General features: G+C 41.3%; 1 protein-coding gene across 1 annotated transcript in view; it reads right to left on the bottom strand.

Moving 5' to 3' along the window:
• Positions 1-13,858, bottom strand: part of LOC101850947 (obscurin) — a gene marked incomplete at its 5' end in the record, with an annotated part of 65,247 nt that overhangs the window by 44,162 nt on the left and 7,227 nt on the right. The window contains 14 exon segments of the mRNA XM_035969032.1: positions 113-246; positions 655-760; positions 2,287-2,483; positions 3,445-3,616; positions 4,038-4,168; positions 6,021-6,059; positions 7,878-8,150; positions 8,607-8,775; positions 9,401-9,537; positions 10,205-10,376; positions 11,407-11,537; positions 11,970-12,037; positions 13,002-13,230; positions 13,432-13,597. Coding sequence (XP_035824925.1) covers positions 113-246; positions 655-760; positions 2,287-2,483; positions 3,445-3,616; positions 4,038-4,168; positions 6,021-6,059; positions 7,878-8,150; positions 8,607-8,775; positions 9,401-9,537; positions 10,205-10,376; positions 11,407-11,537; positions 11,970-12,037; positions 13,002-13,230; positions 13,432-13,597 — 2,124 coding nt within the window.

Raw genomic sequence — 13,858 nt, 5'->3', positions numbered from 1 at the left:
GAGAGGGGGGGGGAGAGAGAGAGAGAGTCTAGTGAGAGAAAGGATTAAAACTCTATATTGTGAACTTTAAATGTGTCACAATTCGAGAAGAGAAGAGGGAAGAAAAGCTCACTTCAACCATGTAGGTCGTGTCCTGAGAGGCAACATATGGGTGGATGTAAACAGGGTGCCACCTGATACGTGCGGCGTAGGGCTGGTTCGAATCCCTGTCGATGGTCACGTTAGTGACTGGGACTCCAGATTTCACTGAGGAGGTATATATATGAATTTCAAAATAAAATAGGAGGTCAATTGAACATTAAAGTCGTGGTTGTATTAGTTGTTATTTTTGTTGTAATAATTGTTGTAATAGCTGTTGTTGTTAATATTAATGTTGCTGTTGTTGTTGTTGTTGTTGTTGTTGTTTTTGTTGTTGTTGTGGTTGTTGTTATTGATGTTGATGATGAGGATGATGATGATGATTAAATTGTTGTTGTTTTTGCCTTTCTATACATTTTACAGCTCGAAGACTAAAGTTCTTCAGAACTGTCAAATGTGCGCGTCGTTTTCTTACAATGTAGTTCTTTGGAGTACAACAAGACACGATCACCCCTCCAAGAATTGTGTTTACTCAGGGAAAGTATAGCCTTAAACTTAAAAAAACAAAACACTTACTTGGACTCCTGTAAACCGGCAATGGCTGAGATGGCTGAGTCAGGCCAACTGCTGTCTCGCCTCGGATGCGGAATTTGTAGTCCTTCTTAGGCTCCAGACCAGTCACCTATTGACCCATGAGGGTAGCGGGACGGGGAGCGGGGTGGTAAGGGGATGGGGGGCAGCGAGGGGGGTGGACGGGAGGAGGAGAGGAGGGGAGGAGGATATACATTGTGGTGTCAGTACAACAGTCAGACTGGGAGATAAAAGGCCTTGACACGGTTTGCATAAGTTTAACTCTTACAAGTCGTAAGCCTTTTCCCTGCTTTGACACATCAGGTATAGTTAATAATGATAATAATTTTTCAAACGTTAGTGTTTTCAGCATAAAAAGATAGGTTTCAAGATACAAGCATGTATTGTACCCCCCAAATGCTCAGAAAAAACAAAGATTTGGTATATTAGGGTACAGTTGTAGTATAGGCAAGCAGATATTTGTGATTAATGACATATGCAAGAAAAAACAATTTAGAACTTATCCTATAGACGTGTCGACTTCTTAACTTGAAGGGACACAGAGCATTCTGAACACCTTTTCGTCTATTCCATAAGTTGGTATCAGCAAAGTGTAGAACTTTAGATTATACTTAAAGTAGTACACCGGTGTCTAATAAGATTCATGACAACATCAGTAGGAGCTTGTAGTTGCTGGGTTATTTAAAGTGACAACTCACTACCTGGAGTGGTACTCAAGATTCGTCAACAGTAAATTTCATGTGCGTCAGGTTTTGATGGAAATCAGACAATCTTAACTTCAGTGTGTATCCACTGCTTGAAAGCAAAAAGTATTTAATTCAGTGCAGGTAATGAGAATTTTTGTAATTCATGTTTTCAATTAAAACTACAAAAAAATACTGAACACAACTTTTTGTCCTAAACATGATCATGACGTAACAATAACATCAATAATAACAACAACAATAATAACAACAACAACAACAACAATAATAATAATAATAATAATAATAATAATATACTACTGCTACTGCTGCTGCTGCTACTACTACTACTACTACTACTACTGCTACTACTACTACTACTACTACTACTACTACTACTACTACTACTACTACTACTACTACTACTACTACTACAACAACTACTACTACTACTACTACTACTACTACTACTACTACTACTACTACTACTACTACCACCACTACCACTACCACTACCACTACTACTACTACTACTACTACTACTACTACTACTACTACTACTACTACTACTACTACTACTACTACTACTACTACTGCTACTTCTACTATTTCTACTACTACTACTACTAACAACAAAAACAACAAAAACAACAACAACAACGATATTGACATCAATTGCAATTATATAACGAATATTCACGTACAATAATATGCTTTAGTTGCTGTACAACCATTATTACCCCATAACGAATATCTCTTTAACATCTATTTCTGTATGTTTGGAAATAGAGAAAGTTAAATCACGTTGAAGATATAGCAGAGCCTCATAGGACCCAAGCCCTCACCCTCCCCCTCTCTGGTGATCTTTTCAAAGGGGTAAACTGCTCCCGCCCCCCCCTCCCCCCACACACTTTTCTCTCCCTGTTCCACTCACCTTGTAAGAAGATCCCGTGACATTCCGGACAAGAGGCTTCCAGTCGTACTCAGGCAGTCTCTGGGCTTCGATGATGAAAGACAGTGGCGACTCGTCCGTCTCGAAAGCCGGGACGTCCACTGTCTTCCAGCGGAGTCCGATGTAGTCCTCACCTACGTCAGCCACTTCCGGGAAAGGCAGGGGCACTTTGGGTGTGGCTGCAGATAAGATACAACAATTTAAGATAAGATAAGATAAGATAAGATAAGACACACCACTTGAACACACATACACACAGACACACACACACACACACACACACACACACACACACACACACACACACACACACACACATACACACACAAACACACACGTACACACCCGTTCCACCTCCCTTCCTCTCCCTTTATATATATATATATATCTGTGTGTGTGTGTGTCTCTCTCTCTCTCTCTCTCTCTCTCTCTCTCTCTCTCTCTCTCTCTCTCTCTCTCTCTCTCTTTCTCTCTCTCCCTCTCTCACACACAGAAATTTAGTTTTAGTAAGAGTTTTACAACACTTGCAACACAATTTGGTCACATAAGTGCCGAAGATTAGAGGTGTTTTTAGAGCTCTCACACACAGAAATTTAGTTTTAGTAAGAGTTTTACAACACTTGCAACACAATTTGGTCACTTAATAAGTGCCGAAGATTAGAGGTGTTTTTAGAGAGTAACAGACCAAGAAAGAGAGGGGAGATAACTGCCGATAGATGTTTAATAGAAGGGAACGAACAAATCACATCAGAGCTCTCGCCAACCACCCATAGCTAGAGAGGAGCAGCAGTTCAGTGACTGACTTTGGTTTTGGCTCCAGAGATGGAATAATAATCAACTGTTGAAGTATGATGTTCTAGCACGCACCATGATGCTGTAAAAGACACGGCAGAAACAGAAGAGACTGGTAACGACAAAGGGATATTCAGAAGTTTTCAAAAAGTACTCGGTTTCAGTTAAAGTCATATAAAAATCAGAACTATAATACAGTTATTTGGGGGGGGGGGGGGGGCGCGCGGGGGGCATTTTGACCTTCGACATTGCTGCTGCTCTTTTTTAAAATAAAAAATAACCTAAGCCTAGTAAAAGTCTGAAGCAAGGTAATTATCAGTTTCAAATAGAAAAAACTTAGGTCCCTACCTGCTTTCCTGTACAGGAAAACAGGAAGTGAGGGTTCCGACATGCCGGTGTCTGACACGGTCCGCACCCGGAAGGCGTAGTCTTGACCAGGTAGAAGGTCAGTGACCTCGAAGTTCCAGGACTCGGTGCGGGGGACGAGCGTGCGCCAGTAGGAGTCGGGAAGCTCTCGCACCTGTTTACAGACCACAGGTAAAACAGAATGTTGTTATGACGTGTTCTTGTTCTTAGCTCCTTTTTCTGAATTATGAAGCTTGATAAAGAATGTTGTTATGTGTTTACTTTCCGCTCAGATATTTTCCATCAGCCTCCACCTTATTTCGCCATGTTGTTCTTTTGACCTTTCTTTGTTGCTCTAGTCTTAGGGGATTCCACCTCAGTGCTTTTTAAAATAAATTTGTCATCTGTTTGTTAAATGTGTTTCCCTCCCACCGCCCCCTTCTCTTTGTCACCTCCCTTTTTGCCTTTTCTTTGTTTACCCAAGTAGATTATATTACAAACGTCTTTCACAAGGGCAGGCCACACCAGAACATCCACCAACCAGCTCCAAAATGACATCATGGACGTTTTATTGTGGCGGAGAACCAATGACATACCTCCAGCCTGTAGGCCTTAGGGGCAGACTTGAGCGTGGCCCCGTGGTAGAGGTTGGGGTGCCAGTTGACACGGACAGAGTCCTCGTACACCTCGGACAGTGTGGGCCTCTCCACGGGCACAGTCGGCAGGGCTGTTGAGATGTCACACATATTAAACTGTTAGATGGGGGTGAAGGAAAACGGTCAAGGTAGTTTCGTGGGATAGTACTATGATCTGCGTTAACACCCCCCAAGAAAAAAACAAACAAAAATTAGGCAATGTCAACGATACATTTTTAGGTTTATGGAATAAAAGAGGGAAAACAATCTGGACAAATTAAGCGTTACATTGGACATGAATTGCGCGTCGCCTCCAATACTGCATGGGCAGAAGAAAACATAAATAAAAGGCAAGATTTAAGTTAAAATTTAGAAGAAAAGTGAGAGTAAGGCGCTGGTTATTAAAATCAATAACTTTAAACGCAGAACCGTGCAGCGCATGGCATTCTAGGTTGATGCCAGTTATCTCCTGTTCTTTTGAATGCTGGATAAGCGTCATCCTGGAAGCTTTTCTAAGATCATCTCGTTAACAAGGTGAATAACATTACACACACATAACAATAATAAATCAAGAATAAATAAACCCAGTTAAGGAAACATTTGTGAGCAGAATATTTCATAAGACAGATATCACGTTGGAGTTGCTCGGGAAAATGTATGTTTCGTAATCACCATCTAGCACTTCAATCTATTAAAGTAGTTACAATTTGGGCACTATTCTACAAAACCATGGCTTTTCATGCAGCCATTGCAGTGGAACCAGATGATCATATTTTGAAAATGTAGAAAAACAAATCTAGTTGTCAGTTTACAAGGCAAGAATACTTGCTTGAACTTTATATCTTCTTAGTAGCAACTTATTTGTTGCGTGTTTTTGTTAAAGACACAGTTTTGCATTCAAACACTTTGTCAAAAAATACAACAACATTACCAACAAAAAGGTTTATACAGACATAAACATTTCATAATGTTATATGAAAAAAAGTGCATAGCAAAATAGTGTTAACAAACCTTTTCATCCAAAATCAAAAACTGAAGATATCTGTATGATAATCTTTAAGTCAAAATACAGTAACCAAATTGTACGAACAAAAATTGTGATAATATTTCACCGAAGCTTGTGCCCACACGTATATATATATAAGTGTGCAATGGTGCCGAACGTAGAAACAAAATAAACAATAACATTTACCGAAATAATTACTTTGAAGGTGCAAATTATATCATCAGGACACAAAGCTAAGTGACATTTAATCCGAAAAACATAAAAGAAAGAATAAGTGTAGTCAAATCTTATGCTGAATGGAAATAAACCAGTCGAGGTACTTGAAAGTAAAGTGCATAGCATGAGAAATGTCGCTTATAAAAAAAAAGACAAATGAAAGGAAAATGAGCACCCAGAAGGAAGAAATAGCGTTTATAGAAAATGACAATTGAAAAAATACATAAGAACTTAAAATTTATCATTTGTTAATATGAACCACACCACGCTGACAATTGTACGAATGTAAAAGTATTAAATCGCCAGATGTTGGGCTCCTAGACTTGACATGTCCCTTAAGTGTAGAGAACCAAATTATTGTTCTTAAAAAATTCATCTCATCAGGAAAAGAAAATACCAACCCCCCATAATTCCCTCCCTGCTCTCTGATTTATGTTGTGACAACATCTCTCTCAGTTAAGTGCTTTCCTCTTAGATGTTCTTTGCTAATCGCCCCGAGATACAATAATTTGATTCTCTATCTTCGTATTTTTTGCGTTAGATACTTTCAAACAGAATGGTTATAATTTTTGCATTATACTTTCAAATGAAAAAAAAAAACATCAAGTAAAAACCGACATATAGTGTTAGACGTGTGAGTACAGTGCTTTCGAAAGAGTATTGGAAACACAATGCATTCAAACAAAGGTGAATCAACATATAATCTTATACAAAGCCTGTACCCTCTTCGCCATGTTGTTCAGAGTATGCCCTCCTAAGAGCTGAAAAGTAAATGAGAAAATTATTGTAATACACATAATATCATTATCTGAAGGGCCAGGTTTGAATTGAATTGATCCCCGTACTGCGACAATATTTCCGGCATCTTGCAGTCATCTTGCCGTCATAAGAAGTATGTGGAAATTCTGGCACAAGGAAGGTAGGTGATGCACGTACTATTATGTAGTAGCCAAACACAGAGCAGGAATAGGAACTTGACAGCAAGAGCGAGGTCACGAATCATGAAGGCTGCAGTCGCCTTTTGGAGCAACATTTAAAGAGAAGTAGCATGCCAACCATAAGCGTAGACATAGTTTAACAAAAGCTAGCTGAAAATTATCTCAGCAACACACGAAAAGAAACTTCTTCAAATCACTAACTACTGCCAAACACCTGGAGGTAACTGTATTGTTCTTATTGTTTCAACTTATCAGGTCGCTCCTTCAGTATGTTAATCACCACATCTTCCCCCTCCCTCTTCCCTTTTGTATCTATGGTTTCGTGAAGCTTGATTATCTTGATGCTCTTCAGGGTTTGGAGCTCAAAGAAAAAATGCATGCAAGTTTATAAACAGAAAGAGTTGGAAAATTTCCCGTTACTTCTGTTTGTTCATGTTGTCTTAGTTTGAGCCTGTGGTTAAGAAAATGATGGCTAATTAGTGATTGCTTTACTGGGTCCGTGAAAAAGTGCAAAAGGTGAACTCTTCCGTGAGACTTGTAAGTTGACTTTTTTATGCCCCAGATTGGTGAGAAAAACCTCAGCAGCAGAAAAAAGTGACATGTGTTTTAGTTGTTTGTTTTTTAAATCTCGACTCTTAATGAAAAGTTCTCAAACCTTTTAGAAAGAAGCTTCATCATAAACAATCAATGGTGCAGGCCTGGACAAACGTTTAGTTTAAAGAGAATTCAAGAAAGAATATTTGCCTTTTAAAACTTTGTTCTTTACCAACTAGGAACAATAAAACACTGAAACGATTATGCATTTATAGAAAAGTGATATGTACAATAGAAACAGTTTTAGATTATAGAGGCAAAAAAATTCGTGGAGGGTTGATAAAAATACGGGCAAAATAGGGATGCTTGTGTTCACCTTATCATTATATAAGCCCATCAAAGGCTTTTGTAATGACACATTTTTAAGGATTACCAAGAGAAAAGATACAGCAATTGAAATCCTTCTATAAAGTTTGAAAGCAGCGATGAGTAGGTGAACAAGATCTCAAAAGGGGCGGAGTGGGGATGTCTAGAATACATCTTTTGAAAAAGTTATCGAAAATGTGCATGTACAAAATTCTACAAAACAACATTGGGAACGTAAAGAAAAAAATTAATCAGGTTTATCTCAAGGAAAATTGGAGAACATCAAACAGGAAGAAAATTTAAATGTAATTCTAAGAAATTGGCACGAAGTGAGCATGCTTATATCGGGACGGAGTTTGGAGCACAAAGAGAAGAATTACAAGCTAGGTTATAACTAGAAAGAGTTTGAAAGCGCAGGCTACTTATGAGTAACAGTTTTGAAAGATGAAAAGGCACACTAATTCCCTTCATATAATTCACGCAAAGAGACAGCGAATTCATTTCACAGCAAGGCAATAAGAAAGATTATCAACCGAGAGGCATCCTGAGTCTTTTAAGCATGGAAATTGCCACGTACTATCTAAATGACTGGCCATGTTCAAAATACAACTGATTACATTCTAGCGGAGATCAAAGAGAGTAAAGCTACTCAGAGTTGAAAATGCCAGGGAAGCCACGCCAAGAAAAATAAGCAATAGAACACAACAACGTCTGACCAACGCTCAATAACTGAGGACTTACATCTGTGGCTGGAGAAGGAGATGGGCAGTGAGGGTTCCGTGACCACAGAGTCCACCTCGGCGCGGACGCGGAAGGCGTAGTCACGTGTCGGCTGCAGGTTGGTCACCTTGTAGCTGGGGTGTGGCAGGCGGGAGACAAGGGGCCGCCATTTCCAGGTGCCGGGCTCCAGAGATTCCACAGAGTACGTGGCCTTCTTGGCGAGGGATGGCTGCTTCCAGGACAGGCGGAAGGCAGAGGGCTCGATGTCCTCCACGATAGGGGAGTAGATGGGCCCTACAGGGAGGGTGGTAATGATGATGAAAATGGCAGTGCTGATGGTAACGATAACGACAGTCATGCTGATAGTGATGGTGATAATACTGCATAAACGTGATGAGGATGATGATGATGATGATGGTAATGATGATGATGATGATGATGATGATGATGATGATGATGATGATGATGATGATGATGATGATGATGATGATGATGATGATGATTTTGTCACTACACGTCTTTAAAAAAATCTACCACACCCCTCTGCCAGATATACACACACAAGACATCTCTAACCCACAGTCATACTTTCCTAAATAATAAGATAAAAGACGTTGTGGAGTATGAATGGGTGTAGCAAGATGTGGACGTTATTTCATTAGAAATGAGACATTAGAGGTCCTTAGAGCATAGCTTACGAAAAATAATCCTAGTGAATAGAACTATTGAACAGAAATGGTCACTCATTACCTTTAATCTCTCGCCGAAGTCTTGAAGGCATCGTGGGCAGACTGGTACCGTAGTTGTTCTCAGCCTGAACCCGGAAGTTGTAATCTCTGTCAGGCAGCAGCCCTGTCACGTAATAGCTGGTGCCTGCCACACGGCGGGCGATGGGCTGCCAGGAGGGGTCACCTTCCTCCTGGGAAACGCCGAAGGAAATATCTTGTGAATATTATGCATTTTGATTCCGTCATCCCACTAAAAAGCAGAACCTAGGAACTTGATCAGAAACAAGACATCTTGAGAGGTGGAAACAATTAGATTCCATTTTGGGTTCACGTCTCAACTTTCAACAAGCGCTCAACAGGGTAAAATGATCTCATCTTCCGTGCAATTAAACTGTCTTTTATAACAAATGAAATGTAAAGGATCAAAGCAAGAAAAAAGCTCACTGGACACTCTTGGACCCTGTGATGCATAGACAAATAGATAAACAGAAAGACAGACAGACAGACAGACAGACAAACAGACAGATATATGGATAGATAGATATATATATAGATAGATAGATAGATAGATAGATAGATAGATAGATAGATAGATAGATAGATAGATAGATAAGTAGACTGTTAGGCAGTCAGACAGACAGTCAGACTAGTAGATATGCACACTGACAGGCAGACGGTGAAAGATACACACACATACACCTACATACGCACACACGCACTTTCTCTCTCTCTCACACACTCATACACACAGAAACACACCCACACACACACCCCACACACCCCCCCACACACACACCCATACACACAAGCACACACCTGTTGGAACACGTTGTAAGCCAAAGGCACGTAGTCTGTGAGGTATGAGGGCAGCTCGGCAGGTTTCCAAGTGAGACGTACAGACTCGGGCCGGACATCGGAGATGAGAGGCTCCAGTTGGGACATCGTGGGCGCAACTGTACAAAATAGGAGAGGATTCTTTAATCCTTCTTCTTTTTCTTCTTCTCCTCCTCCTCCTTCTTCTTGTTCTTCTTCTTCTTCTTCTTCTTCTTCTTCTTCTTCTTCTTCTTCTTCTTCTTCTATAATAAGTGCCTACGACGTTCTCACTAATACAGGATGAAGTCGAACTAAGGTATCAGCTTCAGCAATATCTTTATAACGTTGCAATAATACGCACATAAACACATGACTAATATTTTGGCATTGTCTCTCTCTCTCTCTATCTCTATCTCTCTCTCTCTTTTCTCTCTCTCTCTCTCTCTCTCTCTCTCTCTCTATCTCTCTCTCTGTCTCTCTCTCTGTCTCACTCACTCTCTCTCGCTCTCTCTTTCCCTCCATCTCTCTCCTCTTCCTCCTCCTCCTCCTCCTCCTCCTCCTCCTCCTCCTCCTCCTCCTCCTCCTCCTCCTCCTCTCTCTCTCTCTCTTCTTTTCTCTCCCACTCCTTCCTCACACACACACACACACACACACACACACACACACACACACACACACACACACACACACACACACACACACACACAATCTTAAAGAAAAACGTTTCAGAAGGTATTCACGGTTGGGGGGGAGGGGGGAGTAATTCATGGAAAGAGAACGGAAATCACCGAGTAACCAAAAACATACCAGCTCTCTTCTTGATGAGCAGGGCATCGGTTGGGTCACTGATACCAAACTCATTTTCTGCTCTGACCCGGAAAGAGTAGTCCAGGTCTGGCCTCAGCTTGGTCACCTGGTAGTGTGTGTCCGTGACCTGTCGGGCCAGAGGTCGCCAGTCAGAGCGTGGGTGCTCCAAGACCTGGGTGAGAGATGGAGGACGACAGTGAGAAGAGAAGCTTTGTTGGGCGATACTACTATGACTGAAACAATGTACGAGTGAAATCCATTTGGGGATACCATAACAGAAACAACGTAAAACCCATTTGTGAGGCAGCGTCTGGTGGAATCAGGCTCTTGTCAAAATAATGAAATCCGAGAAATCATAATTTTTCGGCCAGTTCGGAAATTTGTTTGGATTTTTTTTTTCGCTCAACACCTTTTATGTTCATTTTAAAACACCTTTGTGTGTTGATATTGCAGAAAAACATTGATTAAAGGCACAAACAAATGTAAATTTTCATTTCCCAAGGGCTCTAAAGCTATGGAAGTTATCAAACTTTGGCGACCATTTTCTCGCTAATTTTACCTCTGAAACCAGGCGACCCTGACCTCCTTCAATCGCAAATATTTTGACTTCTATTTCGTGTAGATGGATTTTTTTCCCCTCTAAACAAAAGAAAATGAGCAGGCTTCAAGATGGTACCAATAACCCCATATTCACAAAAAATTGACGAGCGCCTGATTCCACCACGTCGTGACAGATACTAAAACAAAACCAATTTTAAAGCCATTTGACGTAAAAAAACAACAACCAACCCACCAGATTAACAAACAGACAGGCAGAAAGACAGACACACAGACACACAGACAAACAGACAGAGATAAATAGATAAGATCGATAGATCGATAGATCGATAGATAGATAGATAGATAGATAGATAGATAGATAGATAGATAGATAGATAGATAGGTACATTTTGCATTACAAACATTTTAATAAGAACAGATAAGATCCATCAATTGACCTTCTTTTGGGGGAAATAAAAGAATATAATAACAATTTTAAAAAAGCACACACACAACCGGAAAATGGTTTGGAAAATATTGTTGGTTCCTTCATTAATATAGTCTTGTGGTCCAGTTTTTTTCCTAAATGCTTCTTTTTCGCATCCCCACCAACTCTCCACAAGCTACAGCTCAACCATCATTCCGATATTTTCGTGACTTACTTCAATTCTGTACGAGACAGGTGAGTAATCCGTGATTCGACTGGGCAACTCCACTGACCGCCAGGCTAGGATGAGAGAGTCTGGCTGGACACTGGAGGCATATGGAGGGTCTCGGGGCATCTTCGGTGGACCTGAGATTGGAACAAGGTGTTATTAGTGGCGTCAAAGGCATAGCAGCCACCGTATGTGAGTTTCTTTCTCTCTCTCTCTCTCTCTCTCTCTCTCTCTGCTGTAGAGTTTCATCTACACGACACCAACCCGTGTCTCCTGTGACATTACTTTTACAATGAAACTTTTCGTCTCTCTGACTCTCCCCATATCTTTCTCTTCCTTCATCCCTCCTTTCTCGTTCCTTCCCTTCATCCCCCTCTCTCTCCTCCCCCCTCTCTTTCTTTCTCTCTCACTCTCTTTCTCTCTCTCAATCTCTTTCCCTCTGTTTCCCTCTCTCTGTCTCACTTTCTCTCTTTGTCTCTGTACAAAACTCGAGTAAAACTAAATTTCAATTTTTTTAAATTGTAAGACGAGTAGATGACGGCCATTGTTAGGTTCTCAACAGTTCTGACCTGCACGACGGGGAAGGTAGGCAGCCATGGTGGGTTCACTCTCTACACCGTCATAGTCTGCCACGATTCTGAAAGAAAGCCAAACCTCTATAAAAACAAAATCCTGTTGAAAGAGCAGTGCATCTTCAAGAGATACTAGAGGGGTAGATGAAGTTTGAAATTATTTCTAACCCTCTCTACTAAACGAGAGCAAACTAGGAAAATTTCGCACCCAGGTCGTCTGCAAAGTATAAGCTGTGAAATGAGAAAAAACTGGCAAAAATTGTCTTCAACTAGCAGTCGTGTAACGAGTTAAAAGTTACCCTGATGTGCTCGTGCTTAAAGAAATGACGTGAGTACCTGCATGCGAAGTGAGGGCGAAGGAGTCTTAAGTATTATCATACACATTTAAACAAAACAAAACCCCAAGAAAAATCATATGTTGCCGGTGCAACGATGTGTAAAGAATCTTTATAAAAATAACATTTTAATGATATAATAAGAAAGCTCAAAATGTTGTCATATAGTTGAAGTTGCCATCCGAGTATTCGTCCTTTTCTACATATTCAAAAAATAATATTTGTTTGGAGTATGCCTTTACGGCGAACAAACGTTGGCAAGGTCCTATCAGACATGGAACTGTCGTCTGTTGTGTAACTGTAAGCGCTTCTCCATTGCACACATAAGACATGAGTTCAATTTCCGAATGAGAATTTTTAAAAATAAATATATCCTTTTTTTTCCTGCTGGGGCATTCTATCCCTCTCGAGCCAGGTTGACCCTGACAGGAAGGGCCCAATCAAACTGTCATCCTTTACTTATCTTCCTCTCGTATCGTTAAATGTCGAGAAGTACAAGCTTCGTTCAAGGTCCTGCTAAATGATCTAAAAAGTATTAATGGAGGCGTAAAACTTCTACAATTACATGACATATTATATATCGCAGGTGAACATATGTAAGTGGTCCTGCATCTTTAAAAAATACAAAGTCCAAAGAAGAGTTAAGCCAATATCACACAATTCTAAACCAACGGAGCGTCTAGTGGAGGCTAACCTGAACATGTAGTCTTGATCAGGGTAGAGGAACTGCATGTCGTAGGACGTGGAAGGTAAGCGTGCTACCAGCTCATACCACCTGGAGCTGGGCGGTTCCCGGGCTTCAAGGCGGTAGACGATAGGACGAGAGGGAAGTCCAGAGGGGAGTGAGGCGGGCTGCCAGGATATGGTGGCCGAAGAAGGAGCCACTTTGGAGAGAAGAGGCTCTCGGCTTGGCAGGACAGGCGCTGAGGAGGTAAAAAGGCATTCATTTCTCAGCTGTAAGCTCCAAAGACACAAAAAAACTACAAAATGACCCAAGAAAGAAAAAGACCCCCCCCCCCCCCAAACCAACAGACATAAATGGAAATGTAAGAGAAGAACGCTACACGTTCAATGCCATAAGAACCAACAACTAAGTGAAAGTATCGCTCAGAGTTTCCCCGTACCTGTGCGTCTGTGGGCCTGCACCGGGAGACTGTACTCTCCGGTGCCATACTCAGTCTCTGGCTTGATCCGGAACCGGTAGTCTCGGTCACTGCGCAGGCCCCGGACGGTGTATTGTGTGTCCGGGATTCTGCTAGAAGCCACGACCCAGTCACGGCCCGGCACCTCCTGGGGAGAAGAGGGAAGGTTTAGAGTTAGGTGAGAAGTGAGAAGTGAAGAAGTGACGGGCTCAGATGTGCTCTTGTTCTGTCTGTCTGTTTGTCTGTCTGTCCGTCCGTCCGTCCGTCTGTCTACTCTCTCTCTCTCTCTCTCTCTCTCTCTCTCTCTCTCTCTCTCTGTCTGTCTGTCTCTCTCTCTGTCTGTCTGTCTGTGTGTCTGTCTGTATTTCTGTTTGCCTCTGCCCCCCCCTCTCTCTCTCTCTCTCTCTCT

The sequence above is a fragment of the Aplysia californica genome, unplaced genomic scaffold, assembly GCF_000002075.1.
Source record: "Aplysia californica isolate F4 #8 unplaced genomic scaffold, AplCal3.0 scaffold00107, whole genome shotgun sequence".
Taxonomy (NCBI): domain Eukaryota; kingdom Metazoa; phylum Mollusca; class Gastropoda; order Aplysiida; family Aplysiidae; genus Aplysia; species Aplysia californica.
This window is presented reverse-complemented; position numbering and strand designations above follow the sequence as displayed.